This window comes from Xenopus tropicalis, chromosome 9 (assembly GCF_000004195.4).
Source record: "Xenopus tropicalis strain Nigerian chromosome 9, UCB_Xtro_10.0, whole genome shotgun sequence".
Lineage (NCBI taxonomy): Eukaryota > Metazoa > Chordata > Amphibia > Anura > Pipidae > Xenopus > Xenopus tropicalis.
The window spans coordinates 16,914,800-16,928,404 of NC_030685.2; the positions used below are offsets into that span (position 1 = coordinate 16,914,800).

Consider the following 13,605-nt stretch of genomic DNA (forward strand, 5'->3'; position numbering starts at 1 on the left):
GGGACTGGAGCGCTTCAGTTGTAGCCTCTGAATAGTGGGTGAGGATAGCTTATAAGAATGTATAGATATAGCAGAGCCCTGTAAAGGCTAAGCCCGTGAGAGAGAGAGGTTATGCAGTGTAAAATGTTGCAGGCAGAACCGTAATTGCCTCACAGCATGATGTCACCGGTCCAACAGGTTTTAGGAATACGGTGATGTCACACATGCACGAGGATGCGACCGGCAATTCCTATACAGACGTTCATCATTGGAACTTCCTTGTATGGCTTTCCTCATTCCAAGGCACTAACTGCAAGGAAGGGGAAATAGCGCTTCCCTGGCACCATCTTGCCTTAATACCCACTAATCCATACTTTGCCCCATGCCTTACTATACACACTGCTCCACCCTGCTGGGTGTTGTCAGGGGATATGGACATTTTAGAAGTACAGGTAACTATGGCTTAGCTAGCCCCTCAGTGATAAATAAGATATATTAGTGAGAGGTGCCCTCTGGCACTCCTGGTTAGGTGTGCCCCATGTCAGTATCATGGAATATCCGTCTGAATATTTCCCTTGGCACAAAAGCCCAGAGAAGATGACACTGATACACGGATATCAATATCTGTTCCGGGAAGATACTCTTGTGCAATGCTGTTAATATTTTGTAGCAGTGTTTACAAATTACCCACCCCTGGGGCATTTTCTGTCTGCTTACTTCCTACACTGGCAGCTCACCAGGGTCGGACTGGCTGGCAGGGCCCTGGGATAAAACCCGGTGGGCCCCAGCTCTCTTGTGGGTCCTGATGCCCCACCCACCCAAGCCGGCTCCCCCACCAGTAACTGTGGGGCCAGCACTTGCATGGTACGTAGTAGGAAGACACACATCGGGGGAAATGTACAAAGGTGCACAACAGGCCCAGATGGCAGTCTGTGGATTTCGACAAATGCCAGAGGGGCTGCTGTAAGATGCAATGGACAGTCACTATATATTGGGATGGTAGGTCCGTATTTTTTCAACCTTTGCCCCCCCCTCGAGCTTTGGTCACACCCACTCAAGGTCCTCATCTTGAAACATGGTGATTTCCTTAAAATTGGGGCTTAGGCTTCCTTGCAGCTAAAAAATCGAGTGCAGGTGGAGTCAGACGCATTGCAGTTGAGTCCAATTCACCTGCAACGGTTTCATTGCTTTGACTGTTGGGTTCCATGTTAAATGCACCCAGCAGTATAAATGCAGTGCCAACTTCCCCAGAACACATTGCAGAATAAATACAGCACGACTTCACATTAATGCCCCCAGAACAAATAGAATAAATGCAGCACCAACTTCACATTTAAAGTCCCCAGAACACATATCAGTATAAATGCAGCATTAACTTCACATGTAATGCACCCAGAACACATAGCAGAATGAATGCAGTGCCATCTTCACATTTAATGCCCCTATAATACATAGCAGAATAAATAGAGTGTCAACGTCTCATTTAATGGCCCCGGTTTTTTACAGTAGGGGAAGCTCGGTACAGCGGCCTTTCTATATAGACAATGCAACTTACTGTACCTACACAGGTAAGAGTGGCCTTGCCTATACCCCTGATGCCAAGGGACATGGTGCAATTCCCACTGGGCAGTAGCAGAGTTGAGGTAAAGCACAGGCCAGTAAGAGTGAGATTTGGGGGATAATATATATGTTGAAGCTTTGTGGGTTTGCATTGATTTGCTGTCCTATATATGTTGGAACTATCGCTGAATGAAGGATAGATCAATGTTTTCTTATATCTATAATCTTGTTATGAGCTAAGGCAGGGGTCCCCATCCTTTTGTACCCCTGAGCAACAATCAAACATAAAAAGAGTTGGAGAGCAACACAAGAATGAAAAATGTACCTGGGGGTGCCAAATAAGGGCTGTGATCGGCTATTTGGTAGCCCCTATGTGGATTGGCAGCCTACAGGAGGCTCTGTTGGGCAGTACACATGGCCTTTATTCCTCCAAAACTTACCAATAAACCAAAAATTCAAAAATAAGCACTACTGGGAGCAACATCCAAGGGGTTAGTGAGCAACATGTTGCCCCCGAGCCACTGGTTGGGGACCACTGAGCTAAGGAGTGGGCAGAACAAAGATTGGACCTCCAACAGTGGTGTAAATACCCCAGGCTGGGTTCCCCCACCAAAAATCTTAGGAGGAGCCTGACACACACAGCGACACCACCGCCCAGACCCACCTCTCACACTGCCCACCTGCTTTTAGGTAGGAGAGCGGCTGGGGAACCCCATGTCCCTAAGCCCACTTGCCCAAGACAGGGTTGCTGGGTCTAGTTCCTCTATAGATCCACCACTGTTCACCAAGGGTCTCTAGAACCAAAAACATCCAACAACCACTGCCATTTTTGATGCCCATAACAAAACCTTCTATAACCAACACTACAAATATCCCTCTTCTTCATAGGGCTGCTGTATTGCCAAACGCTTACACCAGCTTTAGCCACAAGAATGTATTTTCACCTCTGGGAAGTATGCACCTTATCCTCACAGGTAGGAAACCCGAGCAGGAAAACATGATTATTTTTCTGAAGTGCCCAAATGACACAAGTTGTTCAGTACAAAGGTCGCCTGTAAAGGAAACAACAGCACATATTTTGTGAGTGAGGTAGGTTGTTGCTGCTGTGGATGAAAGCGTGTCAAGACAAGAGAAGGAAATAAATATACTAGTAATATCAGGGGAAAACCCTGGGCCAAATCTTCCTCTCTCTGGAAGGAGTGAAGATGAGTCTTACAAGACTGGGCGTTCCTGATGCTCCATAATAAATCAGCTGTCAGTTCCTTGACTTGCACTCACACAGAACCGCCAGTTGCAAGATGCCAGAAGCACATGCGAGTGGAACAGCCCGGCATCCTTTGGAAGCCACAGCTATTGGGGTTCTCCAGTATGGACGACTCAAGGTATCCTTGGATGCTTAATGGACTGCTTCCTTATATACAGCAAAGAGCTTGCACTCTGTTCTAAAACCGGTGCAAGTGGAAATATTCACTAGTCATCTTTGACCTGTTCTTGCCTATTTCTGTTGGCGGTGGGGATCAAAAGCCAAAGTGACTTCCCATATGTAGTCATCTCATGTCTTTCTGCTGCCCTCTTTTCTACAAAATCAGCTCTTTGGACAAATGCTGATATCTGATTGGTAGTTTGCACTTCCTTCTTGCTCTTCACTGCTTCATTAATATTTTAAATGGCACCGTGGTCAGTGGCAACTGTTAGCTTTACATATCTGTAAACTGGGTTTCATTCACTAAAATGGCTCTCCTGTTTCTGAACCACCTCAGTACAGCAGTGTTACTGGTAAGGTTTTCTATAAATGCATAGGGGAGGCCCAGTGCCTCATTCCTTGGTCAATGTGGATTTTTATTGGGCTACAAGTCTGGTCATCCCCCACTGAATGGTATCACCTGCTGTTTAACAGGATATTTGGACTTATTTGGGGGTACATGACTTATAGAGGTGTAAACCTGTAGTGCATTAAACCTCCTATTAGGAATAGTGCAGAGTTCTCATAGTCAGAGAGATACTGGCCTGCCAGGGTTCCAGAGGATCTTCCATTACTCCCTATTGGGCCCCAGACAATTCCTATCATTGAGATGGGTTTGCCTTCAATATCAGGTTCTCTGGTGGGCCCTAGGAGGTCCAGTCAAATACTGGCCACTGATAAGGATATTGAATTCAGGATTTCTGAAGATAACATGATTTCTGCATCTGTGTTTAGTCTGCATAAGCATGATAAGATGTCATTAGTAATTCTGCCTATTTGTATCCTTCTAGCATAACATGTTCTCCATCCTGTGGTCTGACCACAATGAGATTTTGATTTACCGAACATTTGAAGATTTTAAGAAGCTGAATGTAAGTTGAAGAACCCCCCTTTACCTTTGTTTACCAACAAAAATAATGGTATTGACGGGATATATTGATGACTACTCACCTTTAGATGTTTCAACCTTTGGATGTTAGGAAATAACTATTAATTTTTCCTTATAGAGACAACTAAAAAAGAAGTTCCCCCTTGAAGCTGGATTATTCCGGAAGTCTGATAATCTTCTCCCAAAACTAAAAGGTAAGGATTTAACTCACTCACCTAAATATTTCTGTTTTGTCTTCCCTGCCAAATAATGGTTAGCACAGAACTTATGTTGTGGTTAGGAGACCAAGTTAAAAGTGGTTCTTCTCTGGTGGTTTGAGGGCTGAACTGGCCAGAATACCAGAGCTCCTACTCTTGGTGGGCAAAGGCCCTAAGAAGCCCCAGTCTAGGAGAAGACCCTTATTTCCAAAAAGGACCTCTACCATATGGCACCTTCTCTATCTAATTGCTATGAGAGTTGGACAGGGCGTCAGGTTCTATGTTTTGTCCCCATCCAACAGTGATGTTTCAATTTCAATAAATTGCAGAAATTTGCAGATATAAAAGCTATTTTGGTGTAGCTTATAACATACTGATGGTGAGTAGAAGAAACACCAAAGGTTTTTACAGCAAAAATGTCAAATTTCAAGGACACAGAACTAGATAAAATGGCATATTTGGATTTGATGGACTTAATGCTCCTACATATAAACTCAAATCAGTAGCAAAAGCCCCAGTAAAAACCCACTACAAGCCACCAAGTCCTCTTAAGTGATATGAGAGCTTGGTGCCTCCACAACTTGGAACCACTAATGTTCTTGGTTATGGAGAAGTCAAATAGGGGATCTGTGACTTTTGTGACTTGAGGTCCTGCTACAAAAGATAGCTACAACTGGCACTGTAAAAGCACAACATGACCAAGAAATGGGGATCCTTGTCACATAAATGTTTTTTTTTTTCCACCAAGATGTCCCAATCTTCAGAAAAAACAGGACTACAAATCGTTTCATCGAGAGACTCCGGCTCCTGGAGAAATATTCCCAGGAACTGCTGAGAACGGACGGGAAAATCTCACAGTGCGACTTGGTCCTGAAGTTTTTCACTCCTAGCAATAACGATCTGAATCCGAAATTCCCCGAAAACAGGTCAGTTGGTGAAGGTTCCCCCATCAGAGTCTTATATCATGTGATTGAAACAGGAAGTAATTCAGATTAATTTATGTGCCTTTCACCCAACATTACCCAATACTGAATTGTAGGATTGCTCATTATTTCCTCTTTGCTAATCATGTAGTACCTCCTCCTTTGGGAACAGGTAATGCAGGTAGCAAGGAGTACTAATTAAATCTGGTTCTATCAAGTCGATGCTTGCCATCTGGCTAGTAGTTTATTGGCTTGGCCAGTAAATAAATAACAATATTTGTAGTCATTTGTATTAATAGGGAAGAGGCTAAATTTGTATCATTTTTCTACTGAGGCCCTTTCCCAATAGTCATTCCAAAGACTATAACCCTCAGCTTCTACACTCCAACCTATATGCCAAACTGAAAAGCCAAAAATCAAAATTTAGAAATGAAGGGCAACTGCAAATTGTTAGAGAATAATCTTGTCTACTTCAGTGCTAATGGCCCTTTTCACCCAATGAAAGGCCAGTTTATTCAATATGCCATGTTTATGGTCTAGATTAAAATGATCATGCCATATAAAGAAATCTAGGGGCTACAGAGAGCCAAAAGAAACTTTGGTAGGGCCCCAAGACTTCCAAATGGTCTAGCAACATCATAATAGACACTAACCCCCATATGTAGGCACCAAGTTTGCCCAGAAGCAGTAACCCATAGCTACCAATAAGATTTTGGATTTTTAATAAATGACCAGAAAATCTACTGATTGGTTGCTATGAGTTACTGCTCCTGAGCAAACTCAAGGTCCCCATACATATTGGTCCCTTGGACCGATTCGGCAGCTTATCGGCCCGTGTATGGGGCAGAAATGAGGGGCCTGCCCGACCGATATCTGGCCTGAAATCTTAACGTGTATGGGGATCTTTAGTGCCTTTTATTACGTAACCCCCTAAACCTACTCCAGGTACAATAACACATAACAATTCAAAAGAATATACCAGTCAATGATGTTACCTGTTGTTTGGTTGCTATGGGTTACTAGACCTTGTGCAAACTGTTATATTACCGTATTAGCGTTTATAAATGTTACTAGCCAAAAACTTCTCCAACATATAATGAAGCCCTCAAGCATGCTGGGTTTTGTTGGTCAGCAAGGTGCATGGTTGGGGTAGAAAGTACGGAAACAATGACTCACATAGGCCTTGATTTAAGTGAAAGCATCTTCCTAACTTATGTAGGTTGTTGATACTAAGCTATTCCTACCCTGTCTGTTCCAGCTTAGTGATGATGACCTCCGACAGCAAGGATCAGAAAGAACAGAAGAAGCCTCTGCCTGAAGCCCCAGCCATACACCCCATTGTATCCCAGCAGTACATATGCATGGAAGACTACGAGACCAAAGACACCAAAAATCGACCTTTAAAAGTGAAGCGCCATGAGCTTGTGGGGGTCTTAATCAAGGAGAACACAGGTAGGAGCCCGAGGCTATTTCACTACCATGTTGCAAGATCACTATCTTGTGGGCTAAGGGAGTTGAAGCAACTCTGGGCTGGTTATGCCATCTGGAGGCATGTAGAGATGCAAGTCCCATAATGGTCGTAGCGACTTCTTCTAAAGACGTTATGATGTCACATGAGCAGCTTCGTATAGCTGTCTAACTATAGCTTCCATTGTTTTCTATGGAGCACACCACTTACTACAAATAGCTACAAATGACTTAAGTGGCAAAGACATCACTTGGAGGTTTCTATCTCAGATAGACATATGTGTTTGGGTCTTGTACTTCAGTGAAACTTGAAGCCTTCTCAAACATATACATTAATGAGGAATATATTTCCACCCAGCATTAATATAATTTACAATATGTAGGAAAGAGAAAGTTGGTTATAGTTTCATGCTTAATATTTCCACTGTTGCGTCTAGGCTGGTGGCTGGTGGAGAACGAGGAGAAACATTTGGCTTGGTTTCCAGCTCCATACCTCAAAGACGTTGATAACAGTGAGGACACAGACTCAGGAACTTCAGAAGATGAAGGTAAGTTATTAAAAAATGCTAGATATGGGGCTGTTTGTATTGGTTGATTAGTACAGCAGCCCTAGTGTAGCGCTTACCTTCCATAAACGGAAGAGGGGGGAATTCCATAAAGGACATCAAGTCAAGCTAGCCTCATTGTGATTTGTAGATACTAACCCTCATCAAAGCAAATCGTAAAAAGTTCAAGTTGAGGTTGAATTTGTAACATGTCCTGCTTGTGTATCCTTCCAGGGGTCCTTTATTATGCAGCTAAAGCTTATGAAGCTATGAACTCTGATGAGGTTTCCATTACTGTCGGTGTCCTTGTGGAGGTCATAGAGAAGTCCAACAATGGCTGGTGGCTGATCAGGTGAGAATATATACTAATATGTACTTTATATGGGGGTGCCACTGTCTTGACTCAAATTCCTAGAGATTCCTTAGGCTACCCTGGGCCGGTGTATGCACAATATAGTCAATTATCCAACATCACTGCCCACCAATAATTCACCATGCAGGACTCTGGCAATAGAAGGCAATGGGAATTATATATATATGGCTCATTCAACCATGGAACTCAAAGCCATGATAAGAGCACTAAGTATGGCAGGATTTATCCAGGGCAGGCTTGGACTAGCAATGTGTAGATTCTGGCAAATGCCATCTCAGTCCAGACATGTTCCAGGGTCACAAGGAGTAGCCAGAGGGTTCCTAGCATAAGCTTCCACATCAAAGACTGACCACTTGATTTGTAGGCCATTTCCATTAGATACACACAGTAAACGGAAAGGTTATAGGAACGTTGAGGTCCATCTTGAAAACCCTAATTGCAGCACCCTGATCTAAAGGAACTGTGATGGGCAAATAAATCTTTTTTGTCATTTTGTTGACCAGCGTTTGCATGTTTTCTCGCCAGGTATAATGGAAAAGCTGGGTACGTCCCATCCATGTATCTCAAGCCATATCGCACTTACCAGCAGCTACAAATGATCAGCCAAGGGAAATTCACATCCACCCCAAACTTGTTCAAGGCAGCCAGCAATTTGTCCTTGAACAGGGTCACTGTGGGCAGAAGGCCACAACAGTCACCGGACATGGGCTCCAATGGCGACCAGGCATCAAGAACCCCACTAATGTTAGACAGGAGAAAATCTCGATCTCTCTATGGGCTTCCATCAAACATACAGAGAGCTCTCCCATCACTTGCCAGTGGATTAGGGAATGGGCAAAAGGGTCTCGGAGGGGGAAGCAATCAAACTCTCAGCACAGACTGGAAGGACAAACCAAAGCAGAACACCACAGAGCTGGATTTCGGTGGCCAGGAACAACCTAATTCTCCTACCACCATGCCAGAGCCACCCGCTATCAGTTATAAACCACATACCCCATTAATGCCCCAACGCCCCAAGCATCATGAGATACTACACAGATGCACTACTGTGACAAAAAATGCCCTACAGAAAACCAGTGAACTCATAGATAACTCTGTTCCAGCCCCACAGATCAGCTGAGACCCACCTCCCCTAATCTAACAGACAACATATGGCCAAAAGTATGGGAATACCTGCCTGTCCAACATCTCATTCCCATTCATAGGAAGTTGCTCCTCTCTTTGCTGCAATGATTGCCTCTATTTGTGTGGGAAGGCTTTCTACTGGATGGTGGGACATTGTTGGTGGGATTTGGGTTGAGGCCAGGGCTCAGTTCCACTCTCATCTCAGCAAACCCAACCTGTACGGACCTTGCTTAAGGTCCCCATACACCTTAAGATCTGCTCTCTTGGCGATGTCGCCAAGCGAGCAGATCTTCTCCCGATATCCCCCACCTATGGGTGGGCGATATCAGGAGAATCCAGGGTAATTCGATCGTTTGGCCCTGGGACGGGTATAGGCAAAGTGGGTCCGGGGACCGCATCAATGAGCCGATGCGGTCCCTGATCCGACTAGATTTTCTAACCTGCTTGATCGAGATCTGGCCGATTTCAGGCCAGATGCCGGTCGGGCAGGCCCGTCGGTAGTGCCCCTACATGGGCCGATTAGCTGCTGAATCGGTCTAACGGACTGATATCGGCAGCTAGAATCGGCCTGTGTATGGGGACCTTTAGTCCATGGGGCTTTGTTGTGCTGAAACAGGAAACCTTCCCCAACTCTAGCCCCAAAGTAGGAAGCATGGAATTATCAAGAATGTCACGGTACCTGTGTCTTTAATAATGGGCGTGGCTTAGAGAGCTGATTTCAGTAATATGCCAGTAATGATAAGGGATGTCCCCATACTTTTGGCCACACAGTGAACTTTATATTTATATGTTATTTATTTTGACCCATACAGTGTGATTATTTATAGAACCTGTTACCGGGGCTGAAGAAACAGTGATGCACCTGAGTGATTCAGAATTAGGCTTATTTTTGTATTTTTAAGGGGATGTAAACCCTGCTGCACTGCTCCATCAACTTTTACTCAGTTGTTGCTGAACTACAAATCCCAGAATAATGTAACATATAATGAAGGGTGAGGCATGCTGGGAGCTGTAGTCCAGCAACATCAGGGTTGTATTCTTAAAGCAATATTGCACAATAAAACTTTTCCCCAAATCCCCACAGCCAGCGGCTGCTTTAAAGTGCAAAGAATCCTCCAATGAGAATCCCAGCTGATCTGTGTAAATCCGGCTCCCTGTTCTCTGTTCCTGCAATTGGAGTTGGGAGCATTAAGCCCAGTTTCCCAGCACTGAACAAGTCTGTCCCTTTATCCCCATGTCTGATTCCTGTGCCATATAATGAGGGGAAATAATGATATAATTATCTCTATATGTAAGGTACCAGCAAGATGCCTGACACAGTGCTGGGAATCAGCATTCTCATTGGTCAGTTCACCTTGGCTTGTGTGGCCAAATCATTATGAAAAAAACGTGGTAGAACATTTGCCATGCTGTCCAAAGAAACTGACAGAGGTCGTTACACTGTCGCTTTAAGTAAATTTTGTATATTTACCTTATTGTGATGTTTGCAAAATATATATATATATATATACACACACACACTGTATGTTTTGATTTATTTAAGCAAATGTTTTTAATAAACGTTATAATGGTACCTATGGCTCTCTTATATTGACATAGTATGGTTCAGTAAAGGAGAAACATTAAATAGGAGATATATATATATATGAGTTGCAGAATACACCAACATTTTCTTTCTCTGGGCTGGGCAGTTGCCTATGGGGTCTGACTCTCAATATACAGTATAAATACCCATTTTGACGTTCAGCTTCTCAGCAGCAGCCCCGGAGCACACTGAGCATGTGCAGTGTCACTGGCACACGAAAGATGGCCTAACAAGATCCAAGATGGGGAGCTGCTGTTGATATATATATATAAACAATCATTTTCAAAATCTGAGCACTGAGGTCTGCAAGTTCCGGTATGAAGATAGCTAGGATGTCAGCCGTAAAGCATGACAGAATTGCTGCTTTTTGAGTGAAAGAGGGGCATGTAACATTCAATATAAGCAAAAAGGCCACATTTTCAAAACTGAAGGATACTTTTTGCCAAAAGCTGTATTAAAAAAGAGAGTGAATCTTCAAACCCCCACCCTCTGAGGTTCTTATCACTGGTTCCATACACCCACAAGTGTCCCAGATCCACTGGACTTTGGACCCAAGGAAGTAAACAGCCTTAAGAACAGAAGGAATAAGGTTTCCCTTGTGTGACTCATAAAGCATGGAGCCTTTTATTTCTACCTTTATATCATGCTCCAGGGACAGTATTAGTTAATGACTGATATTGGTTTCTTACTGGGAGTGGCCAATGTTTCTAGCAAACAAGCTAAGGAATATGATTTAAAGGGGAACTAAAGCCCCAAAATATCTTTTCTCTAACCATGGCCAGCTGCCCTGTGCCACATTAGACAGTCCCTTTGTCAGCCAAAATGTACTTTTTGGTTTAAACTTGTGTAGGAATCCATTTCCTGCTCCTTCTGGGGGGTGCAGTGTGCCTGGGCAATGTCCTGGCAGAATCACACAGTGGGAACCCGCACTGTAAGTTCCAGTCAGTAGAGGTTTTTTTTTATATTTTTTTTATTTTGCAATTAGTATAAAGGTGCACCTTTTGGGATTTCCCATGGTGCAGTGTTGGTATGAAATATAAATCAAGAACATACAGGAAAACAAGAAAAAAGAAGAGAATAAAAGTCCCCATACACTTTGAGATTCGCTCGCTTGGCGAGATCACCAAGCGAGCGGATCATCTTCTTTTTTTTTTTTTTTTTTTTTATATATTCTTTCTTTATTAGTTTTCTGAACAAAATAAAAGGGATACAGAAGGAAAAAAAGGAAGGGGAGAGGGGAAGAAATCAATCAAGTCATGTCACAAAATAACAGGCATATCTTTAACAATTAATCCTCTTCACAATTATACATTCACCATACTCAATGCTTCTCTCATGTGGTTTCTGTTTATGTCAATGTTTTTCATAACAAAACAAGCAGTACTATGCAAATACACTATTAATTCTCTATTACCGCCCTGATTATGGTACTAACACTCCAGTTTTTTCCTTATAATATCATAATCACTAGCTATCTTAATATACTAACCAAGATATACTGATCAAACCGAGATTGATTTAATGAAGTTATGCCAAGGTTCCCATATTTCCCAATAAAGCATGCTTGTTTTATGTAAAATATGGGTGATCTCTTCCATTTTTCTAATGTCTTCCACTAAGTTAACCCACTCCGTAAAGGATGGAGATATCACCGATTTCCAGTTACGTGGGATCAGTGTTTTTGCAGCGTGGAATAGGTGGAGAGTGAGTGGGTCAGATATAGCAGACTTTCCACGTGGGCTAAAATATAAAAGGACCATTGAGCCCTCTATATCCTGAAATGCAGTCTCCGTAATATTAGCTATTGATAAAAAAATTCTATCCCAAAATTCTCTTAGTTTAGGGCAAGTAAGCCAAATATGTGAGTGAGTTCCTATGTCAGACCCACATCTCCAGCAGGAGTCAGGGCTATCTTTGAACATTTTCCTTAACTTTACTGGAGTATAGTGCCACCTAGTAACCAATTTATAGTTCATTTCTCTCACTCTCGCAGCACGGGAGGATTTATGAATTGTGGAGAAAATTTTCTCCCAGTCTTGGTCATTTAACTCTAATTTTAAATCCTTTTCCCACTCTAGCTGAAAAGCCTGTTTCTTCGATGGAATATTGTGAATAAGTAATTTGTATAAAAATGAAATTGGTTTATCTATCGGACTTGCTTGTTCCATAAACCTTTCCCATTTTGTAGAGGCCCTATCCCACTCCTCCTCCTTATATTTAGACACATAGTAGTAAATCTGATAGTAGTTCCACCTATCCCGGGGGTTCTTCCCCCACTTTTCTTGTATCTCGGGCAGAGAGATCAGCTTTTTATTCTTAATGAAATAGTTTGCATTAAATATAAGATTCGCGGCATCATAAACATTTTAACTGCCTGGATTCTACCTAACCATGAAAGGTTTAAACTATACCAAGAAATATTTGTCTTAGCTATGGATTCCAATAATTGAGGATAATTTTTTTGGAACAATTGCGATAAATCTGCTGGGATTTGTATTCCCAGATATTGAATTGCCTCTCTAGCCCACCGAAAAGGAAAGTTCGCCTCCAGCGATTTCTTTGCTGATTTAGAGATATTTAAGTTTAAGATTTCTGATTTAGATAAATTAACTTTGAAATTAGAAAGAGATCCAAATTTATTAATCAAGTTCAATACATTGGGCAATGAAATCGTAGGATTCGTTATAAATAACAAAAGATCATCAGCAAAAGCCGCGATCTTATATTCCTTATTATTTACAATAATACCCGCTATATTAGGATCTTGTCTAAGCTGGCAAAGTAAGGTTTCCATAACGAGCGGATCTTCACCCGATATCCCCCACCTACGGGTGGGCGATAGTGGGGAGCGTGTGGCCCTGGGGCCAAACAATCGAATTATATTGGCGACAATGGGGCAGTCAGTTCAGGGACCACATCAACGAGCCGATGCGGTCCCCGATCCGACTGAATTTTCTAACCTGCCCGATCGATATCTGGCCAGTTTCAGGCCAGATATTGGTCGGCCAGGCCCCTCGTTTCTGCCCCTACATGGGCCGATTAGCTACCGAATCGGTCTAAGGGACCAATATCAGCAGCTAGAATCGGCCCGTGTATGGGGACCTTAAGGAGGGAGGGAGAGGAGAAAAGAAAAAAGGAACGAAACGTGGGAATAACTTGAAGATAAAGTCTTGTGAATAGTTCTTTTATCGGTCGGTATGTTTCTGTAGGCCTCAGGTTGGAGCCAAGTCAGTAGAGGTTTTATTGCCCATATGGCTACTGGCTGTGGAAACGAATACAGCGGCCACATTGGCAGATAATAGAACCCAAGGGCCTGGGATTTCCAGGCTTTGGAAAAGCGGTTACTGACATATTCAGGAAGGAACGGATCAACGGCCAATATCTGTACGGCATGTGTATGGCCGCCCTAACTTACAGCAACACTTTAACACATGGATCCTCCAGTAAAGCCCCCTCTAGCATTGTAGGGAGCCCCTATAGTAATAACCAAACAAATGACA

General features: G+C 43.0%; 1 protein-coding gene across 6 annotated transcripts in view; it reads left to right on the plus strand.

The window, feature by feature from the left end:
- Window positions 1–10,093, plus strand: part of noxo1 (NADPH oxidase organizer 1) — a 45,476-nt gene extending 35,383 nt beyond the window's left edge. For 3 of the 6 annotated variants that reach the window (XM_031892476.1, XM_031892477.1, NM_001112986.1), the window contains 7 exon segments: window positions 3,793–3,873; window positions 4,009–4,084; window positions 4,836–5,013; window positions 6,269–6,462; window positions 6,915–7,025; window positions 7,257–7,374; window positions 7,921–10,093. In XM_031892476.1, the coding sequence (XP_031748336.1) occupies window positions 3,799–3,873; window positions 4,009–4,084; window positions 4,836–5,013; window positions 6,269–6,462; window positions 6,915–7,025; window positions 7,257–7,374; window positions 7,921–8,515 (1,347 nt within the window). In that variant the 5' untranslated portion in view covers window positions 3,793–3,798 and the 3' untranslated portion in view covers window positions 8,516–10,093. 6 annotated transcript variants of the gene reach the window in all.
- The last annotated feature ends 3,512 nt before the right edge of the window (window positions 10,094–13,605 follow it).